The sequence below is a fragment of the Eulemur rufifrons genome, chromosome 24 (genome assembly GCF_041146395.1).
Source record: "Eulemur rufifrons isolate Redbay chromosome 24, OSU_ERuf_1, whole genome shotgun sequence".
Lineage (NCBI taxonomy): Eukaryota > Metazoa > Chordata > Mammalia > Primates > Lemuridae > Eulemur > Eulemur rufifrons.
Window position 1 is genome coordinate 20083893 of NC_091006.1, and position 22777 is coordinate 20106669.

Genomic DNA, 22777 nt, shown 5'->3' on the forward strand with positions numbered 1-22777 from the left:
CCTCTCAATCTGTCCTCAGAAATAGCATTTGAATTCACCCCCAGCTCCCTCCCTGCTGCTGTGCCATGGTTTAGACCCTATCGGTCCATCAGATGGAATGTCATAGTCACCTTCTAGCCAACTGCTGTGCTCAGTAGACATGTGCAGAAATTCAGTGATATTTGAGGGAAGAAATGGATTTGAGTGCAATGAGTGAAACGTGGGAACCCAGAAGGGCTGTAGGAAATTTTTAAAAGATTTGACACAGAGGAAACACATTCTGATCTGGTATAACCACTTCGGAGAGCCATTTGGTAATATTTAGTAAAACCAAAGACATGCAGACTTCATAATTCTGCAGTTCTCTCCTAGGTAGGTTCCTGGGTTGGAGAACTCTTGTGTATACGTGCAAGGGAGACTTGTATACAGAAATGTTCACTGCAACATTGTCATAGTGAAAAATTGGCAGCAATCTAAATACCTGTGAAAAGGAGAATGTAAATAAATTGTGGTAGAAAACCCTATATGATGGAATGTTATATAGGATTGAAAATAAAGGAATCAGCCAGGTACATTAATATAATAAATCTTAAAAATATAATGTTGAATGAAGATGCAAATTACAGAAAAGTGATATGGTATACTGTTTAAACAACATTTAACAATAGCAACCAGTGCCACATATTGTTTACGAACATGCACATATGTAAAAGAATATAGACGTGCATGGAAATTTGATAAACTCCAAATTCACGATAGTCTTTCCTCAGGGAAGGCAGAGAAGGAATGGAGTTAAGAGCATTATATAGAGAGCTTCAGTTGTATCTGTAATATATTGTTTATTTATCTAAGTGGTGAATACAAGTGTACTTGTTATAGTTTTTTTTTAAACTTTCTGTTTGCCTAAAATATTTCATTAAAAAATGCTGCAGGGGTGGGACGTGCAGTGGAAGGCAACTCCCGTGTTATTCACAAACTTTTGAGAGATGTATCGACACCTCTGGTTCAGAGATGAAAAAGTGATGCTCAGAAAGCTGTCCTGTCAGCCTTCAAATGAAGGATCAGTGACGACAGCGCGGCAGTGCTTTGTCTGTTCGTCAGGTGCTCTGCAAGTGTGGGGGGTCGTATCATATGGGACCATGTTTGAAACTCAGTAAGGACTCAAGGCAGAATTACATTGAACTCTGTTGAAATAAATGACTGGGCAAAATATGGAAACTGATTATTTTTATTTGGGGAAGTAGATATCAAAGTATGTTTCTGATCAAATATGTGTCAAATATACTAACTTACTGAAGCCCACACTGACCTTTTTTTTTTTTTTTTAATGAACCTGACTTTGTGAACATACCACATTGACTTTTTGTTCTTATATCCGGACAGGTCAGTGTATATAACTTTCAGTGACTTTGAGAGTGTACACGGACTGCCTGCCTTTCGATATAAAGTACCTGCAGAAATATTAGCCAACACCTCAGACAATGCTGGCTTCTGCATACCTGAAGGAAACTGCCTGGGCTCAGGAGTTTTGAATGTCAGCATCTGCAAGAATGGTAAGAACTCAGAGAGGGGACATGATTACGCTTGTCTAGAATGAAGAAGGATTGGCGTTACAATAAAGAATATGTTGTCAGCCCAACAGACAAAACGATTCTGACCTTTCAAGAATAATGTTTCTGAGCTGGGTACAGTGGTGTATGCCTGTTCCCAGATATTTGTGAGGCTGAGGCAGGAGGATCACTGGAGCCCAGGAGTTCTAGGTGCTGTGGATAGCCATTGTACTTAGCCTGGACAGCATAGCAAGACCCCATCTCTAAAAAAAAAAAAAGAGAGAAAAAACAATAATGTTTTGTAATATGATTATTGAATGATTAAAAAAATAATTATTGTCTTTTCTGTGATGCTTTTTATTTCTAGGATGCCATGTTGTGTTTTCTTTTCTGTGTAATAGTTAAAAATCTTAATAGTGTAATAACAGCTCATGTTTACTGAGCCCTTAATATGTGCCAGTCACTTTTCTAAGTGCTTTGCATATTTACATGTAGCCAATGCATGTAAAGCATGAACTGATTTCATGTTCAAAACAATGCTGAAAATGGACAACTTAGTTTTTAAGAAAGTCCCTATCTTGGCAAAGATTCTCAATGATTTTGAAGCAGTTAGTTTTGAGCCCTGACCACAAATTTCCCAATGTTTCTCAATGTCTGAGCTACTCTGCTTCTTTCCATGAGTGAGGCAGAATTATCAGTGGTACCACTGACAAAAGGATTTTCTTCATCTTGAAGACTAGTTTTAACAGTGACGTGTTACTGAATTACTCACAGTGGCCTTATGAGACATTTCAGTGGCCTCTTTTCATAATTGTAGAAATTAGGGCTCAGAGAGGGGACATGATTTTAACACCCTTATCTCTGAGCAAATCTCTGCTAGAACTTAGGGCCTTCTCAGGTTAGTGCTGTGACTCCCTTCTGGGGCTGTCATTCCTCTTTGAAGTTAATCCTCAGAGACGTCCCTCTTTGTAACCCCTCTCTCCTGAATAAAGGTATCCTTTTTTCTTCAATGAAATAATGTGCTAACTTTTGCTCTCATGTCTAATTGGTTTTAAAATCTCCTTTTGGGATAAGTCTGAGGTGAGCAGTAAACCTCCCTGTCCTTGTCTGACAGGGCAGTGGCCCACACACCTGGCCTTACATCAGAATTATCTGGAGAGTTATTAAAAATATATGTCCTAGGGCCCCACACCGAACATACTAGGCCCCAGAATCTACACTTTTAACAAGCACTCCGGGCGATTTCCATAAAGATGGTGGCTTGGTATCTGGGGGCCACAGTACATGGGAACACGGTACCCCTTGCCTAGAGATAAAGACCAAGGGTGAATGGGGTCAGGTTCCAGGTTTTGATCTCCTCTGTTGCTTTACTGGGTGAATGACCCTTTAAGTGTCTCTGTCTTCCCAGCCCATTGTGCATCTGGCTCAAGGCACAAATATAGATGTCTTTTTCTTGCTGTTTTGTTAATATTCTGCTTTCTCAAGAAGCTGGTGCCAGAATCAACAATGAGATTCTACTTTGTAACATCAGACCTCTTGCTGCAATCCTTTTCCTCTTGCCTGTTACGTATTCCCAAATTTGGCCTGAAAAGTTAAATTCTCCAGGATTATCCTTAAGTGTTTTGAATGCTCCAGGGGAACATTTTGGACAGTGGATGAGTGAATGTTCACTCAGCAGAGTCAGGCAGTTCTGGGTTTGAGTCCTATTCTGTTTGTTGGCAAACTGGCCACGTTTATAAAGAACGGTGTCAGACAGCACTTTTCTAATCCGTAAAATGGGGGTGATTGTAAGTTCTTGGAAGGTTATGTGTGAGGGTTAGAGACAATGTGTGTAAAAGAGTCAGGACAGTGTCTGGCCCTTATTAAGCCCTCAATAGACTTTTAAAAATACATTTTAAAGGGTGCTGTAGGTCACAGAGAAGGAACTTTTGGTTTTGTGGCACCATTAACAGTAAAGAGCAAAGAACCTGTCCATGTGAGAGATGATGTGTACCTGGACCACGGCTGGTAGATAAATAAACAAATTTACCGATAAGCTCGTTTCTCCAAAAATTTATTACCCTAGCAGCAATTATCGAGTTCCTCTCTTCTTTTCAATAACCAGATCTAGGTTTCCTTTAATAACTTGTTTCCCTATTTGGTTCTTAAAATGAATAGGAAAGAAAAAAAATCAGAATCTTCAATGACGTGGGTTAGAGGCTGGGCATATAGCACAACCAGGCAAACTCTTAAAAAATTCTACATAAACCTATCCAGGAGAACAATAAGGTCCATCTTTGGTAAACAACAACAACAAAAAAACAGAAACAAGCAAAGCAAAAAACAAAAACAGATGGTCCATTTACTGGTAGAGAATTGTAGTTGAAACGAGTGCTTTGAGATGAGATATCCCTAACTTAGAATTCTGCCTTCGTAACCTGATGACTAGATGTCCCTGGGTAAATTTCCTAACTTCTGTCAACCTTAGTTTCTTCACCTGCAAAATGAGGATAATAGTTCTAACTTCAGAGGGCTCCTGGGAGCATTCATTCATTAAAATAATGTATATAAAGCACTTACACTTTATAGGTTCAGTAAATGTTTGCTAAAGAATAAATAATTTAGACAGGACTTCAACACACAATGTGGAATAATAGAATAATGTGGGACCAATAAGATGTCAGAAAATGAAGTATAAATCCTGAACTAGGAGGCATAGAGTGCTATTTTAGCTTGCCCTCTTCCCCCAACTTTACTTTTTTTTGAGACAGAGTCTCGCTTTGTTGCCCAGGCTAGAGTGAGAGCCGTGGCATCAGCCTAGCTCACAGCAACCTCAAACTCCTGGGCTTAAGCGATCCTACTGCCTCAGCCTCCCGAGTAGCTGGGACTACAGGCATGCGCCACCATGCCCGGCTAATTTTTTGTATATATATATTTTTAGTTGTCCATATAATTTCTTTCTATTTTTAGTAGAGACGGGGTCTCACTCTTGCTCAGGCTGGTCTCGAACTCCTGACCTTGAGCGATCCACCCGCCTCGGTCTCCCAGAGTGCTAGGATTACAGGCGTGAGCCACTGCGCCCGGCCCCAACTTTACTTAAGATAGCTTTTTTTCCCCCCTATTTAGGAAGCAGGTTTGTGATCAGGAACTTTATATCCATCTTAGATTTTAAGAACAGCATCGTTCATTTCTGTTTTCCTTAAAATGCAGGTGCACCCATTATTATGTCTTTCCCACACTTTTACCAAGCAGATGAGAGGTTTGTTTCTGCCATAGAAGGCATGCATCCGAATAAGGAAGATCACGAGACATTTGTGGACATTAATCCCGTGAGTACACACTGATTCCTGGTAAAAAAAAAAAAAAAAAAGCATGTGTTTTATTCCATCGATACAGTGTTCACTAGTTTAGTCCTGAGCATTTTTGAAAAACATAGTATCTTCCTTTCATGTATATAAAAGTGAGGGGAACGCAGTTCAGCGCCGGTTCAGGCACCTCTGTAATTTGAAGGCTGAATTCTGTGGATCTGATAGAAATACCAGCAAACCTGCTTTAACCAGAAAACAAGAGCGAAAATTCAGTCACTGGAAACAACTTGACATTGGACCCATGTAACCTGGGCAATCTTCTGTTACCTATTTTGGACCCAAATACATATACATTTCTCTCATTGGGGCACAGATCAGTTAGGTTGAAGATGTCTCTTTGCTTACTCGCTACCAGGAATATTTTGGTTGAAATTTAAATATGTATGTTAGCTTCAGTCACTTTTGGCAAACCTCTTTCTACAGGTACTTTTGAGTTAATTTAAAAAGTATCAGATATACATACACTTGAATCCTGTATTCATAGAGGAGAAAACTGTGAACCATGCTAAAAGGATGTGAATATCATTTCACAATGTGAGAGCCTCGCAATGTAGAAACTAAATGAACAGTCGGATGTCTTCATTTCTGAGACTTCGAACGCTATAAAGAAAAGCAAGAACATTCTTTTGGCACAGAATTTTATGGGCCTTTCACTCTTTGCTATATGCATTGCATTTGTACCTTTGGTGAATAAGATCAGGTGTGGTTTTCTCCCTTTTCTCTCTCAGCCATCGATCGATCAGTTCCCTCCCATCAGCCAAACTGTCAGCAGTGCTTGTCACCAAGGGATAATCACAGTCCTGTAACCTGAGTGGGGCACCACTCTCTGGCAGTGACCACCATCCAGCTCTCTGGACAACCATCTGGGTTGTCTAGACCTGAGGGCCACCTGTTGAGTTCCCCTCCCACTGGAGTCCTTCTAGTCCACTATTCAAAATGGCAGCACCTGGGAGCTTATTAGAAATGCCTGGTTTCAGGCCACCCCAGACCTACCGAATCAGAGTCTGCATTTTAACAGGACTCCCAAGGACTCACATCGGTATTAAAGTTTGAGAGGCCCTAGTCTACCAGGCACCTAATGCAATCAATAGTTCTTATTCTATTCTGGGAATCAGTTTTCCCTTGTCCCACTGTGCCTGTTAAACATGGTAATGGCCACCCTGTACATCAGAACTACACAGAAATGGTGTTGTGTTCCTAATGGGTACAATGCACACTATCTGGGGGATGGGCACACTTGTAACTTTGACTCAAACGGTACAAAAACAATGTATGTAACCAAAACATTTGTACCCCCATAATATTCTGAAATTAAAAAATTGATTAATTAATTAATTTTTTTAAAAAAGAAATGCTGTGTTTGAGAGGAAGCTCTTCTGCCTCACCCCTCCTGGGCTCACTTTCATTAGCAACAGAAGTAATGGAAAAAAAAAAAACAAAAGAAAATAAAAAATTCAGTTTTTTACCTCAAAAAAAATGGTGTATTGAAAAAATAATGTTTGCAGTTTAATAAATCCTAATGTTTTCTTTTCACTTTTCTGATTTGCAGTTGACTGGAATGATCCTAAAAGCAGCCAAGAGGTTCCAAATCAACATTTATGTCAAAAAATTAGATGACTTTGTGTAAGTTTTGCTTCTTTCAACAGAGGCAGAGAATGATTTTGCTGCATTGCCTTTCTGGTGGGATTGACGTTGGGAGTACAGACCCCTCCTAATTCTGCTCATCCCTGTCCCTCCAGGGACAGGACTTGATCAGCATTTCCATGGGTGCCTTAGTCTTGGAATTTAGGTTTTATTTAATCAAACTGTCACTAGGGTGGGGAATCTGTGGCCTCGAGGCCACATGTGGCCCTCCAGATCCCCAAGTGTGGCCCCTCAGTCAAACAGCTGAACTCAAGGATCCAGAAGGCCACATGTGGCCCCAAGGCCACAGGGTTCCCCACCTATCTAAGCACTTTATATACGTTCACTTATAACCTTATATTATCCCCATTTTACAGATGAGGAAACAGAGGCACAGAGAGTTTAAGTAACTTGCTGGAACTTGCACAGCTAATAAGGCTGTGTGGCCTCAAAGTCAGCTTTTATCCTCTCCACTAAGCCGTTCCCTCACCCACTGTGACTCTGGTTGCCATGCCACTGCCCCCACCTGGGGCCAGCCACACCTCTCATTTGGACGGTTAGAACAGTCTCTTGGGTCCAGCCTTTCCTCCCGAAACTCCATCTATAAACTACTGCTTCATTAGGACTCTGAAGTATAATCTCCTGCTCAAACTTTTCAATGGAGTTTTTTAAATATGAGAAAATGCTTATAATACAATGTTGAATGAAAGAACAGGATGCAAAACTACGCATATAATATTTTATAGCTATCTATAAAACTTGGTTTGTTTCCCCCATTGAATCTGTCAGATTTAATGCCGCGTGTCATGGATCTTTAAGAAGCAAATGTAGTTTGCAAGAGTGTGTTTTGTCACCCGTGTTTGTATTTCTGAGGCAGTATAATTTAGTAGTGAAGAGCTAGAACCCTGGAATCAAAATGGAATTACAATCCTGGCTCCACCACTTACTTGTGGCGATCCTGGGGGGATTAACTAGCCTCTTCGAGCCATAATTTTCTCATCTGTAAACCTGGGACAGTAATGCCCACTGCACGTGACTGCTGTAAGAATTGAATGAGATAATGTCTCCAAAACACCCAGCACAGAGCTGGCATATGGTAAACACTCAGCTGGCTCTTGTTGCAAAGATGGTACTTCAGTGGCCTGTTTACAAAGCACTCTGGGGAGTGGTGGCGTTGTTCTGCCAGGTGGGGTCTTCCCTGTGATGACCCTAGGGACAACAGTAATCTTTCTGATGAATCTGCTTTCAGTATCTTGTGTTTTGATAAAAACACCACATAAACATGCAGCACTTGGAGTTGCTAGACTGACAGACTAGAATCTAACTTCTGATTTATACGTGTTTGCACAGATAACTAAGAAAGCAGTAAATTCTAGGTAATTTAATGAAATAAGTGTTCTGTAATTTTCATATAAACTTGTCTCTCCAGGCAAGTGTGCCATCATGAGGGTGTCTATAAAGTAATCCCATCCTTTGTCTTTGTAGTGAGACGGGAGACATTAGAACTATGGTTTTCCCAGTGATGTATCTCAATGAGGTAAGTCCTGAGAGAGAGCCGTAGGTACGTAGCTGTCCAAGCTTGGAACACCTCCATTACTATGTCTACTATTGCAGCTATGTGTAATTTGAGATATGAAAAATGAGGGAAAGATGATTTTTTAAATCATCATCATTTGTCCTCAAAATTTCTTTTAAATGTGTATATGAACCTACGAACCTGCCTGTATCTGAGAGTTGATTTGGAGAGATGACAGAAATTTTCCTTCTTAAGAACATTATTTGAGCAAAACTCCTTTCTGGGGGGCTGCTAACGTAAGAAACAAAACATAAGGTAAAATGAAGCATTGTCAGACACTACTGAAGCAGGGTGGATAGCCAACACTGAGATAGATATCCAGTTAAACTTTTCTTTGTCTCTTCCTTTGAAATCCTGCCAGTTTAAGACACCTGTGATAAATTCTTTTCTAAATCACGTATCACATTAACTATTGTTCTATAGCCTCAATTTCCCCTTCTCTTCCACCCAGTTTTGAGGGGAAAAAAATGCAAAAAAAAAAAACTAAAAAAAGGTTTTTCTCCTTCAGTAAACTCTCGATTGGCAGACTTCTGTTATTAACAGCAGCATTTTTTAAAAAAGTTTTTATTATTTTCCTCTGTTCCCTAAAAATACTTGCTTTTGTAAATTTAGTAACAGAGATTAAGAAAAGGAAAAATTAAAATCACTATTGGTACCAAAAGTTCAGCACTTGTCCCCAAGGCCGCATCAGAAGAACAAGGACAAGTGGTTTGAGGAGAAGGAAAGAGAAGTTTGTTCATTTGCTGGTAAAGAGGAGATTGGCAGGCTCCCATCTCAAAGTACCAGTGTCCTGCTTCTGAGCAAGAGCACAGAGCTTTTTAAAGTTCTGATCAATCCCATCTTTGGCGAAGACAATCTCATGACCTCTGCTTGGATTCATTCCATCTTCAGTTAAAACCATCTTGTGACCTTCTACCGGATTAATGTCATTTTTGGCTAAGGTGATCTTGTGAGCTCTGCCTGGATTCCTCCCATCTTCAGCTAAAATGATCTCCTGACCTCCGCCCAGACGATTCCCTTGAGCCATCTCCTGTGGCACAAAGAACAAAAGACATTCCCCTGCCCCTCCTGACCCCTGGCCTGAGGCGGGGATGCAGGTCCTAGTTCTGCAAAAGGAGTAGGGAATGTTTTAAAGAGACAGAAAACATTTTTGCTGCTTTTTTCAAGCCATTTCTTCTGTTACACGATTCACAAAATCTACACCAGCCTTACATACTGTTTTTATTTTATTTTATTTTATTCAATGTGTTGTAACAATAACTTAAAAAGCAATTTAATGCTTTACGTTTTGTAAAACGTGCTATTTGTAGAACTTTTGGAAATTTAAAAATAATCTATTTAAAAATTAAATCACTGATAAGCCTCTCAGAAACAGGCATGGTGGACATCTTGAGATGTTTGCTCCTGGTATTTTCTGATCTTCATTACATAGTTAAATCATACCATAGATAGTTTTATGTCTTTTTTCCTTCATTTAGCATTATAGTGGTAGCCACATTGATAAACTTTTGAAGGGCTTCTGATTACAGTTCTAAGATTAGGCTTTTATAGTTTCATAGGACAAATTCAGGAAGTATTTACCAATTTGTAGGACCTATTTGAGATTACTCCTAGATCATCATTGTTACTGTTCATGAGGAGAGGCATGAAAGTAAGACTTTGAAAACGCAAAAGGGCCATTTTCACCAGTTTATGTTCATAGAAGTGGCATATTTGAAGTCCCCTCTACCTCCAACTTTTGCTTTGCTTTTTTGTTAGAGTAGATTGACTGGGAGGCTGAGGCGGGAGGATTGTTTGAGCTCAGGAGTTCAAGACCAGCCTGAACAAGAGCAAGACCCCATCTCTACTAAAAAAATAGAAAGAAATTAGCTGGACAACTAAAAATACATAGAGAAAAAATTAGCCGGGCATGGTGGCGCATGCCTGTAGTCCCAGCTACTCGGGAGGCTGAGGCAGGAGGATTGCTTGAGCCCAGAAGTTTGAGGTTGCTGTGAGCTAGGCTGATGCCACGGCACTCTAGCCCGGGCAACAGAGTGAGACTCTGTCTCAAAAAAAAAAAAAAAAAAAAAAGAGTAGATTGAGTCCAGAAACATGGAGTGAAACCTTATGCTTTTGTTGCTTCTCAGAAAGAGTTTAATTTTTTCTCTTCTCTAGAAAAATAAACCACTACAACTGGAAGTGACTGGAGACTACTGGCCCACTGCCTTTTTACTCCAGAGGAAACTCTGACCATGAGGGCCCTTGGCCATTTATTGGAAGAATGTCCTAGAACCCAGTCCTCTGACTCTGCCTAATACAAATTAAACCTAAATTAAGCCAGAATTATTGCTTATAATTTTTATGGAATTAAGCTCTTCAGATACCTTACCCATTACACTGGGTGATAATACTTCCGCTCTGCATACAGAAAGTGTTATTCTAGCACGTTTCCTTAGCTATCGACAGTCTCTGGAATTCTGGTTAGCCCTACAACTTCCTGAACACTTTCTGTGGAGACCTCTGGTCCTGATTACTATAGATATAACCAAGAGAGAAATTATGCTTTCCACATACCATTTTTGGAGTGTTCATTCACTTAATCAGCTAACATTAAATGAGCACCTACTATGTGCTAGGTGCTGTACGCAGTGTGGAGGTGACTGAGATAAGTCTTGCCTCAAAGGACCCCACAGTCATTGGGAGATAAACAGGAAGTGACAATGCAGAGTGCAAGGACAATGATGGGGCCAGAGAGTGAGATGGCATAGAGAAGGATCCTTTAACCAGTCCTGACGTGGCCAGACAAAACTTCTGGAAGGAAGTGATGCTAAGCTGGATTTTGAGGGATGAATTGGAACTGTCTGATATAAAACAGAAGATTATCTCAGTATTTCTGAATGCTTTTTCTCTTCTTTTTCCAAACTATTTGAAGTGTAAAAAAATGTCCTCAGAAGAGAGAAGATATTAATGAATAAATGCCCCTCTGGTTAGTCTAATTTATAAATGGATTTTTAGTATATCTGGTTTGCTAACAGAAAGACATACCCAAACTGGGCTTAACATATTGACTGCCACACTAGAAAAAAAATTTTTTTCCTTGGGGCCATGGTTTTTATTACAAAAATAGAATAAAAAATTTGAAAAACAAAATGAGCCTTTCTAATTTAGTGAAAGATTTATTTTGTATTGTTTTCTGTGTGAGAGTTATATGCAACTTGAAACATAGTTCACTCAGCTCCCAGGGTGAACAGAGGCATGAGTTACATATGCTTCACGAGGCCCCAGGCTCAAAACTAGCATGACTTAAATACAAGTCACATGGCAGTTAATGTGTTAATGACTTGAAAGAAAGATACAGCAAAAATGAGTACATTCTGCATATTTAGTCACAAAGGGGATATTATTTTGTTGCCCCTCCAGAGTGTTCTCATCGATAAAGACACTGCAAGTCGACTGAAGTCCGTGATCAACACTACTTTGATTATCACCAGCATACCCTACATCATCATGGCACTGGGCGTGCTCTTTGGTTTGATCTTCACCTGGCTTGCATGCAAGGGACAAGGATCCATGGACGAGGTGAGTACTGGCTGAGGGAACTTCTCCCTTCCTGGGTAACTTTACCTGAGGAATTCCTCAACTGCGCTTCATTGAAGGGCGGCCAGCTGGCTCATCAGGGTGGATTCTGGGTTGTTCTGCTGGGCATAGTGATTTTGTGGTCATGTTAATATTACTGCTGGACCATGCCAAAGAAGGCAGGTTGATAGAATTGTACCAACTATTTAGGGAATGGAATCCCTGGTTGTATCCCCTGGGAGTTAATTTTATGTCTTAAACAACAATAACCTGAAAGAAAAGGAAGAATATGTAACAGTTAAGCACCCGGGCTTTGGTGTCAGACTGCCTGGGTTCAAATCCCAGACATGACCCTAGAAACTGTGCCCCGTCTGTAAATGGGATAGTAAGAGGCTCCCTTGTGAGTTTTTTGAGGATTAGCTAATGTAGTAAAGGCCCAGTGTTAGTGTATAGTAAGAGCTCACCAAACATTAGTTTTTATTAAATATGATAAAACAGCTCCAAGATTATAGGGCAAGGCAGCCAGAGACCTGCTTGCAATGAATCAGAAGATACCTACGATTGAGGCACCATTGCATAATAAATGATTGGAACATAGGAATGGTTACTTTCCTGGAGGGATGGGACAAGGAGTTGGGTTGGCCTCCTTAAGTGACCCAGCCCAGCCAGGAGTTTAAATACCTCCAGGGAGTGTTTTCTGTAGGAGCCCTTCTTAAATTCTCAGTAACTTCTCTTTTTGCAACAAAGGCATTTTTTTCTCCTAGTCACCTCAGTTAAGTGTCTGAGGCAAATGTGAAGTAGGCAATAAATAGGTTAAAACCATCTAGATAAAATCAGCTTGGATGTACCTACCTTCCACATCTTCCCTTTTTTCTCTTAACCCATGCCAGTCACTGGCCTGAATTGGCCATGAGGCAAAGTATTTTGCCTTTTTTTTTTTAGACAGAGTCTCACTCTGTTGCCATGGCTAGGGTGCCGTGGCATCATCATAACTGACTGCAACTTCAAACTCCGAGGTTCAAGTGATCGTCCTACCTCAGCCCCCCAGGTAGCTGGGACTACAGGTGTACATCTCGCCCTGCCAAGTTTTTCCATTTTTTGTAGAGATGGGGGTCTCATTCTTGCTCAGGCTGGTCTCGAACTCCTGAGCTCAAGCGATCCTCCCGTCTCGGCCTCTCAGAGTGCTAGGATTACAGGCGTGAGCCACCGCACCTGACCATTTTGCCATTTTTATCTGTGGATCTGTGTCCGACTTTGTACGGTCACTGAGATTTTCTTAAGCACAAATGAAGCCCCATGGAAATGTTAATTACTGCTCCTACAATTAACCGTCTTCATATGGTCAATGAGCAAGCAATTATTGAGCACCTGTTCCATCTGAGACACTATTTCCTAGTAGGTTTCAAACCAGGAAGGAGGCGAATTCAATAGTGTGCGGTAAGTGTTCCAGGCCAGGTCAACGCAGAGAAGGGTACTGCTCCGGTCCTGGGGGAGGGAGCGGTCAGAGAAGGCCTCCTGCAGAAGGTTAAGCGTGAATCATAAAGAAAAGAAGAATCAGGCCAAAGAGGGATGTGGGATGAACCATCTTCCTATCAGTCTCTTCCTTCCACCCTCCTCCACACGCCTCACCCCAACTCTTCGCACATTGGAGAAGTTTCTGACATGAACACTTAACGTCCCCGTCTTCTCTCTTCCGTGTCCCAGGGAACAGCAGATGAAAGAGCACCCCTCATACGAACCTAACCGTCGCCTGAGCTTGGCGAAGGAACCGCGGGAGCTGTCCTGACCCGGACCAGGGCGTGGGGAGGCCCCCCGCATCCTCACAGGCTCGCTGCCCGGGGGACGGAGGGGACAGGCGCAGTGCTGGCAAGTGACGAGGGCATTCTGGCCAGAGGTTAAAGGACAGGCTGACATGGCTGGCCATTATGCTTTGTTAAATCATGTGGTCTCTGAAATTGTCTTTTCATGTGTCTGGCAAGTATTTAATAAACCCTTGTATAGTCATTTTTTTTGTTGTTGGGTGCCCGGTAGCCAGCATTTTGTGACCACTGTCATGGAGACAATGTTTCCGCCTCACGTGTTAATGCTATTTGGTCTAACTTTATTCACTATGCTTCATTCACCAAACTTTGTGCTCATAATCCATATATACCATTTTATTGTATTCCTCCACTTCAGTCCCAAAGCAGAAGTAAGTAAGAGTTCGGAACCCAGGGTAAAATGGTAGCCTCATCTGATACATCATTCAGATGCATCTAATTTCTTCTTCTAAAACATTACACATTGTATTTTATGCTAATATTCAGTTCTTAATTCCTCCAAGAAATTGACTTGGTCTTCCAACTACTTTTATACTGGGTAGGCATCAAGCGGGGAAGGGGTGGGGAGGGGGATACCAATGAATTAATAGTAATAAGCTCCTAAGGATTTTTAACTTGTCCTTTTGTGAACCAAGAGAATGCGTAAATAATGCTGGTGAGGATAAGTACAGGTGTTTCACGTAGAGTAGAACTAAGTGCTAGTTATGACACTCGTGGATAGTTAACTATTATTTTTTAGTGAAAATGATCTTGATGTGGAAAGATGCTTCTGGAAGAATATAATCAGTAACTGATTTCTTTCCCCAGTCACTCCTGCCAAATGTGATACTGGATTAGTTAATACACTATTGAGCGATCGTTTATAAAACTACGAAATAGGAAATCCACCCATTTACAGCCTAAGTTACACGTACATTTCAGGAAGTCTGATGAGACTAAAGAGACATTTCTTCTGGGGCAGTCTTTTCAGTAACATTGAAATTGTTTCTGTAAGTTCTTTCCTTAGATTCAGTTCCTTCTAGTCTTTTTGTGGCTCACTCTCACTCACTGAATAGAGAAACTTGTGCTCTCTATGTCCTGTGACAATCATTTTGCTGACAGAATGACAGATGTTTAAGATACTGTACAGAAAGTACTTTAAAGAAAGGTCCCTTGGGACCAGAAGCAGAGCCACCCTCTTCAAAAGACTTCCTGGTTTCAGTGTATCCTAAGCCAGAGGATTTAGGAACCATCATATGTCACGGCATTCAGAATTCCAGCATACTTAAATGCATTTTCTTTGATTCTCAAAGTTCACCATTCATTTTTAATTGAGAAGCCTATACAGTTATCTGGCAAAGTGCTTATAGAATTTCTTAACAACAGAATCATTCTAAGGGATTTTTTTGTTTAAAACTGGATTCCAATGTAAGCTAAATGAAGGCAAAAAATCATAGATTTGACTTCCATAGTTTCTCATCCCTGTTTGGGGTAATAAATTGCTTTAATTTATGAGCCCAAATTTTTCTTCCCTCTACACTAAAGCAATATGTGATCTGTTTCCTTCATCATTAGACTCTCAACTTTTCTATAAATCAAGATAGAACTTTTAGATACCCTAATTCACTAAAATGTGGAAAACTAAATAAAAAATATTTGGTCTTCAATAATGCTAAATACCTAGATGTTTTGAATTTATCAATATTTAGATAATTGGCATATATTATTTATGCATGTACTTATCCACACTAATAAAACTGACAAGCCTGTGCATGCTTATTTGTTCAGTGTTATTATCACGATATAATCATCTGTGAGGAGGAAATTTTAAATACTGTAAATGGTAACAGTTGATGATTTGGACGGAGTCCCACACAGGCAGGGAGACCAAAAGCATATTAATTCCATATTTGTGTCATGTTTCTTAACAGTTACTTGGCCCAAATCACATTTGCTGTTTTCCTTCTGAAAAGTCTGAGGCAAACCTATAAACTGCAGTCAAAATTATAGATTGGTTAAGAAGAATGAGCCTATTGTTCTATTTGGTTATAGATTAAAAGCAACAAACTCTTCCTCATGCTCATTCTCTGGCAGCCATTATTCTGGAAGGACCCCAAAGACTTTGTGACTGTCAGTTGTCACGATCACAGAATGCAGACGTCCCATACGATGATACTCAACCTGGAGAGGGAGAAACCAGACAGAGAGCTTAACTTACTTCTCTCAGGGAAAATTGGGAGTTGAGCACAGGACAGGAAATGGGCTTTGCCACTTTTAGCCCCAGGCTTTTCCCACTAAAGTTTATTTCCTTACGTTCTAGAAAGATCACTAAGGGTCAAGTGGAACAGGTACTACATGACTAACCCCTATTGGGGTTTTTACTTAAGGGAGGCTCATTTTTAATTTAAATTGCTCTAGATGTGAGTTCCGCAAAAGGTGATCCTCACACTTGGCCCTCTGGGCATTAATTGGAGTAAACTGCTTGTGCCTATTAAAGAGAATACTGACCAGAATGCTCTTCATGTAGCGTATACATTTGGTTGATTTCATGTGATTTTTGACATGTTTATTTCTACCCTTAATGCAATGAAATGTTTCACTAATAAAAAAAAAACTTTATATAAAATTGCACTGGAAGTCATGTCATCAGATGTCCAGTTGTCTATGGAGTTTCATTTGAAAGATGTTCGTTGACAATGCAGCCCTGAGTCACACCCCTCGGGCCACCTCTGATTTTGGCGCAGCTGTAGTGGACGGTTACAGGCAAGCTGATAAGTCCCACTCCAAGCAGGTCCCACACTCTGCTTTTCTGTTTCAGGGCTTTTTCCAGAGCCTGGGAAACCCCATGCAACCTTCCACCAAAGCGGGCAAGAGTTCACTGATAAATGTTGCAGTCCTTAGAAGAACTCTTCTCAGGCTCATTCTCCGTGCTCCCTCAAGTAGGGCTGCTCACAGTGGTAACTGCTTTCTGAGTCCTGTCTCACTCTCCCCACCCTCCCACTGCTTCCCCCCAAATCATCTACCTACACTAACATCTGCCTACACTATCTTACCTCAGGTCTGCTTCCAGGTAAACCCAACTTAAATCAGACAAGTCAACCCAAGGGCTCAGTAGGATCAGAGAGCTATTGGAGAGGTACAGAAGGCCCAGCTTTAGTTTCTAGGGTCATTTGGACTGAAGTTACTAGTACAAAAATTCAGATTATCTTAAAACCTTTCCCATCCTAATACTGCGTCTTATTTTTGAAATCAGCAAATCCAGATCAGTCTTAAAATATCTAACTCAGGCCAGGTGCGGTGGCTCACACCTGTAATCCTAGCACTCTCGGAGGCTGAGGTGGGAGGATGGCTTGAGCCCAGGAATTTGAAGTTGCAGTGAGCTATGATGACACCACTGCACTCTAGCTTTGGCAACAGAGTGAGACCCTGTCTCAAAAAAAGAAAACAACAACAAAAAAACGATCTAGCTCAGTGTTACAAATGTCCTTATGTATCAAAGACACTTGATCCCTAGCGTATGTACTTTCCAGCAATCCCAAATCTGATTTCAGCTGGCTTATGTCACAAGGGATGCTCCTTGCACTTATTTCTTCCTACCCAAAGGAATACAGAGACACCTGGAACTTTGTAACATACTAAGCATAACCACTTCAAATCAGGGAGTAAGGAAAATCCTGAAAAAATATTTTTAAAAATAAGCTATTAAAACATATATCCAAAAATAATAATTAAGAAAGTACAGTACAGAATGAGTGGTGTAGAAAACAAGGTCCATAAACATGTATACACATTTAGCACAAGATAAAGGTCCCACTTCCAATAACAACTATATTCTTTAATTTATTCAACTATTTTTAAACACCTTTATTGAGGTGTAATTTACATACCATAAAAGTCACCCATTTTAAATGTATAATACCATGATTTTTAGTAAATTTATTGAATTGTGCAGTTTTAGAACATTTTCATCAGCTCGATAACATCCCTTGTGCCAGTTTATAGCCATTCCCTGTTCCCACCCCTATACCCTGGCAACCAAAACAGATTAATGTTCTGTCTTTATAGATTTGCCTTTTCCAGACATCTTACATAAAGAGAATCACACAGTACGTGGTCTTTGGGACCTGGCTTATTTCTACATTGTACCTAAAATGTGTTCAACTAATTTTACTGAGTGCCCACTTTATGCCAGGCACCATGCATATAAACTAGGCTACTGATGACCGAAAGGAGGACAAAAAGATCTTATGGTCTAGTGAGGAAAATGGGAACCGAATAATCACACAGATTAAAGTAGAATTTCAAGTAAGTTTCACGATGCTCTAGGAACATGACTAGGAGGTGGAGTTAATTAAGCAAAGCAGACAGAGGGAACATGGCACGCTCAAGAGCAGGAGGGAACAGGTTTGCTACAAGTGACTGAGAAAATGTCTGGCCAAAATTTAGAGAGGGAAGAATGGTGGGAGATAAGGCTGGAGGAAAAGGCAGGGGCCAGATCATGCTGGGCCTCGTTAAACCACATTAAAGATTTTTGTATTTGGGGTCATTTAAAGACCAACGAGAAGCTACTGAAGTGTTTCCAATTGGATTGTGGGAGAAAGGTGGGTGAGATGACATGTTTGGAAAGACCCGTTACAGCTGCAGGATTAAGAATACGTTAGAGCCAATAGTTAGGAGGCTATCATGCCATGTCCCCACTGGCACGCACGACGGGTCTCCTCTGGGCCATCAGCTGTCATGCACCACCCTACAAAGCCTCATAGCATGGGTTACAAGTGGGCTTTATTGGGGAAAATAAAAAATTACAGGGCCAAGACAGCCAGAAAAAAGATGGTACCGACTCTCCATCCTCACGCTATCCCATGGAGAGGTGAGCCAAGGGCCAGAGCACCATTTGGTCTCAGTAAGGAGAACATGTCCCCCACTACTCTCCCTTTTTATGGGGCAAGTGTGAAGAAGCAGTCTTGTCCATGGTGGAATTCACAAGCTGCTGAGCAACAGCTGGTCTGGATTTGGTGTGCCAGTGGTTTACAGGAGTTGTCTAGGAATGCCAGCTGCCTGTGAAATGTTAAAATCTCCACTTCTGTGGCGAAGAAGGCACCGGTGCCATAGGAACATAAGAGAAAAGGTTCCTTTAGGGAAAAGGGAGAAGGGGGAACCCCTAGCCACAGCTAACTCATTTTCCAGACAACCGAGAATGAACCTCTAAGGTCCTAGACAGTCTTGCTCTCTGCACTGCAGGAACTGCTGCAGTGGTCCAGGTAGGGGTTGGTAAACTTTTTCTGCAAAGGCCAGATAGAAAATAGTTTTGGCTTTGTAAGCCACATGCTTTATCACAACTATTCGATTCTTCTCTTGCAGCAATGAAAGCAGATACAGACACATGAACAAATGATGTGTCTGTGTTCCAATAAAACCGTATTTTACAAAAACAGGCAGTGGGCTGGATTCGGCCACTATCTCCGGCTCCCTTGAGGGCTCTCTGCTCTCTTCCTAATACTGGCACTTAGCTGCCCCCTCTTCTCACTTGATACTGTCTCCCTGGCAATTCCATTTACTTCCCTGACCTCAATTACAATCCAAACGTGGGCCTCTCTCTTCAACTTCAGCCCCACATATCCAAACATCTGCCGGATATCCCCAGCCAGGTTTTCTCAAACACAATAGATAAAGAAAGGAACTCATTTTTCTTGTCTTCTTCCCAAACTCCCATTACTGGAAAATGGCATTCACAATCTATCCCACTGTACAAGCCAGAAATCAGGGACTCATGCTAGACTCCTTCTTTCCCTCCTCTCCACATCCAATCAATCAATCAATCAGTCCTCAGTCTTCCTTCCTGCTGTCCTCATCTGCATATGTGCACTCTCACTAGGACTCCTGCAATATCCACTATTAGCATTATTTAATGTTTTGAACAAGTAACCCATTTACATGTTCAAAGAGCAAAGTGAAAAATCTTCCTCCATGCCTATACATTTTCTCAGACATAACCAATATTATTTGTTTTCTTAAAAAATGTATCTTTCTAGAAATACTTTGTGCAAATTACGTGTATTTATATATTCTAGCCTTCTTTTTCTTTACCCAAATTGTAGCATACATATACCATACATCCTGGAATTCAGGACACTGAAACTCTCCATTCTCCATTGCCTGGAAGTAAACATGCTTTTCGCATGCCCAACATATTCCATTCCTTTTCCTGTGTATGTATTGGGGGTAAGGAATTTTAAATACTTATTTATTCTCAGCAAGAAACTATCTGGGAAAGGTTATGATGAAGACTGCGGCGATATATCTCTGAGGCTATTTGTGTGCATGTTTGTCCGCTCTAAACACTTACTGGATAAATTGTGCATGAATTGTGTTCTGAATTGTGCATTTTTCATGTAATTTATCTTTGAGGTCTTATCAGCACATAAGGAGCTTTTTTTGTTCCCATCTCATGGCTGAATAGTATTCCTTTGTATAAATGCAACAAATTATTTAACCAAACCCCTGTTTGTTCCCAATCATTTGTTATCATGAACAACGCTGTAACAAATTACCCCATATTCCATAATTTTGCCAAATCATTTAGATAAATGATTTTTAGATAAATGATTTGGCAAAATTCCCAGAGGTAGCATTGCCAAGTCAAAGGACATTTGTAATTTTGATAGATACAAGGACTTTTTTTGTTATTGTTTGCTTTTACTTTTATTAAAGTTATACATACAAGCACATAGATTTAAGAATTAAACAATTCTGGAAGGTGTGTTAATAAAAAAGAAAAAGAAGAAAAGCAGGCACCACTCCCAGAGGCACCTCTTTTAACCCTTTTTTGTTGGTTTTTTAATTTACCCCCTTGACACGCCGCCTGCTGAATTTTAGTTGGAGCATCACCCGAGACTCCCCATCGTGGAGGGTAAAGATTTGGCTCTTTCCTACCTGCCTTCCCTACACACACTTATTCTTTCCTCCTCCTCCCATATTTTTGTCTACAGAAAGGTTCAAACAACAGGCCCTATAAACTTAAAGAAATGTTAATTTTATTCTGAGCCAAGTTGAATACCAAAGCCCAAGAACACAAACTCAGCACAAACCGAGAATACATCCTGGCGTGGGCTACGTGAGGCAGAGTATTTATATGTTTTGCTACACAGAAAATGGGAAAAGGGGGCAGTGAAGCAAAGGTGACATTCTTACCATTCTGATTGGTTCTCAGTGACATTATATACAAGATAAAGCAAATATGTGGTTAATGTATATAGAATAAAAAGTTAAGGAGTATGTAGGCATCTTAGGGTCTGGAGAGGGATGGTTGGTTCTGTCCTGCCTTTGAGCTTCACCTGGTAGGCAAGGGTGCAATCAGTGTGTCAGTGAAATATCGGACAGATCCCATCCTTGCAAGTGAGAGTTCAGTGTAGTTCACAGGCCTAGTTTCTGTTACCTGTATGTCCATCCTGGAGCTATCTTGGGCTTTAAAATTTTTTTATTTCAGCTTTTCCTTTTTCTGGCATTTTACAATATAGTTATTCCATAATTTGGGCTAGATCAATATTCAATTTACATTATTGGGATTACGTGGAAACTTTCTACAATTGAGTTCTGTAGTAAACTTTTACTACTTTTCCTTTCTCAAACAACATTGTTTAATTGTCCCGTTGGCTTGGTTTTCCATGTGTTTATCACCGATTCAACCCCAAACTCCTTGCTGATTGTTTAACTCTCTCTCAAGTTGTTCAGCCTTATGAAGGAGGCTTTCCCAGAGCCTCTGCCTTGCTACAGTCTGGACTCGTTGATCTCTAAGTAGGAGGTAGGACTGTCATCCTGGGGATTCCCTTCACCTGTGTTAGGTCTCCTATCTATCATGCCTTCCTCTTTCATGGTTGACTCCCTCTTGCTGAAACACATCCTGCAGTAACTAATTGTCTCAGAAATAGCAGGTGTTTTGTTTTTCAGAAATTTCTTGTCTGAAAATGCCTTTCGTCTCCCTTCACAGCTCATCTATAACTTGACTGGGAATAGAATTCCAGGTTGGAAATAACTTTTGTTCAGCAATTCAAAGGCATTTCCCTATTGCCTTCTAGCTAGTGCTGCTGTTGAGAAGTCCAAAGCCGTTTGGATGCCTGGTCTTTTGTGTGGGGCCTGTTTTACTCTCTGAAAACTTCTTTGCCATCATGGTTTGCCTTAGTGTGAGTCTATTTTCATTCATTGTAATGAGTGTTTGGTAAGTCATTTCAATACAGCAACATCTTTTAGTTACGGGAAATTTTCTTGAATTATTTAATGACTTCCTCCCCCGTGCTGCCTTCTTGAACAGTCCCCACAGTGTACTGTTTATTCAGCGTCTGGCTTTCCCTCACTCAATTGTAAGTTCATGAAGGCAGGAGCCACACCTCTCCTGCTTAGTGCTCAGAACAGTGCCAGGCACATAGCAGGGCTCAATTAATTGTGAATGAATGGATGACCGGAAGAGGCCAAATCCTGAAGGACTTTAAAAGACACATTTTTCTCTGTACTCTTTCTGGAACTATTATATCAGTGTTAGACTTTTTGAACCAGTCCTCTAATTTTATTTTCTCTTCTATTGTCCATTCCTTTGTCTTTTTGATTTACTCTCTGGGATATTTCTTTACCTTTATCTTTTGACTCTTCTATTGACCTTTTCATTTCTGGTAATATATTTAAAATTCCAATAGCTCTCTTTTTTCCCCATTTGCCACAACCAAAAATGTCTGCAAAATGTGCCTGGAGGTGGGGGAAGTAGAAGTTAAAATTGCTCCCAGTTGAGAAGCCCTGTAGGGTAAGCATTGAACCAGAGGGGAGATTGGCCCCCGATGACGCAAGCTAAAATCTGTGCTGTCCCATTGTATTTGTAATATCGTTTAGTACTCAGAATAACCCAGTAGAGGAGATTGTGTTAGTACCTATATTTTACAGGTGAGATGAGAGGACTGAGTTTTAGAATTACTAAGCAGCTTGCCTAAGGTCACCTTGCTGGTAAGTTCTGGAGTCTACTTTAGAACTCGGGTTTCTTGACTCCAGAGCCCCAATTTATAAAAATTACCATTATATTCTATTGCCTTATAGATCAAGTTAGGAGTTCAGACTCTTTGGACACAGCCTGACCTTCTGTGCCTGTTTTCTCCTCCATAAAATGGGGATAATAGAAACCCACCTCACAAGATAGTGGAAGATTAAAGTACAATATGTAAAATGGTTAGAAGAGTGTTTGCACACAGTAAATAAAACATGTTTGCTGCTATTCCATTCTCTTTCAGTTCTTCCAACATGCCTCCTCTTAGCAGCTTCTCCTTCGCCTACTCATTGACTGGTTCAAACTTCGCTTGCTCAGGGGAG

The 22777-nt window shown here is 40.7% G+C and overlaps 1 protein-coding gene across 2 annotated transcripts in view; it reads left to right on the plus strand.

Annotated features, from left to right (window-relative positions):
* The window catches only part of SCARB2 (scavenger receptor class B member 2), a 48636-nt gene extending 32615 nt beyond the window's left edge, over positions 1–16021 (plus strand). For both annotated transcript variants that reach the window (XM_069457205.1, XM_069457207.1), the window contains 6 exons: positions 1363–1532; positions 4719–4837; positions 6426–6499; positions 7985–8036; positions 11475–11633; positions 13335–16021. In XM_069457205.1, the coding sequence (XP_069313306.1) occupies positions 1363–1532; positions 4719–4837; positions 6426–6499; positions 7985–8036; positions 11475–11633; positions 13335–13373 (613 nt within the window). In that variant the 3' untranslated portion in view covers positions 13374–16021. The remainder of the gene's footprint in view (positions 1–1362; positions 1533–4718; positions 4838–6425; positions 6500–7984; positions 8037–11474; positions 11634–13334) is intronic.
* The last annotated feature ends 6756 nt before the right edge of the window (positions 16022–22777 follow it).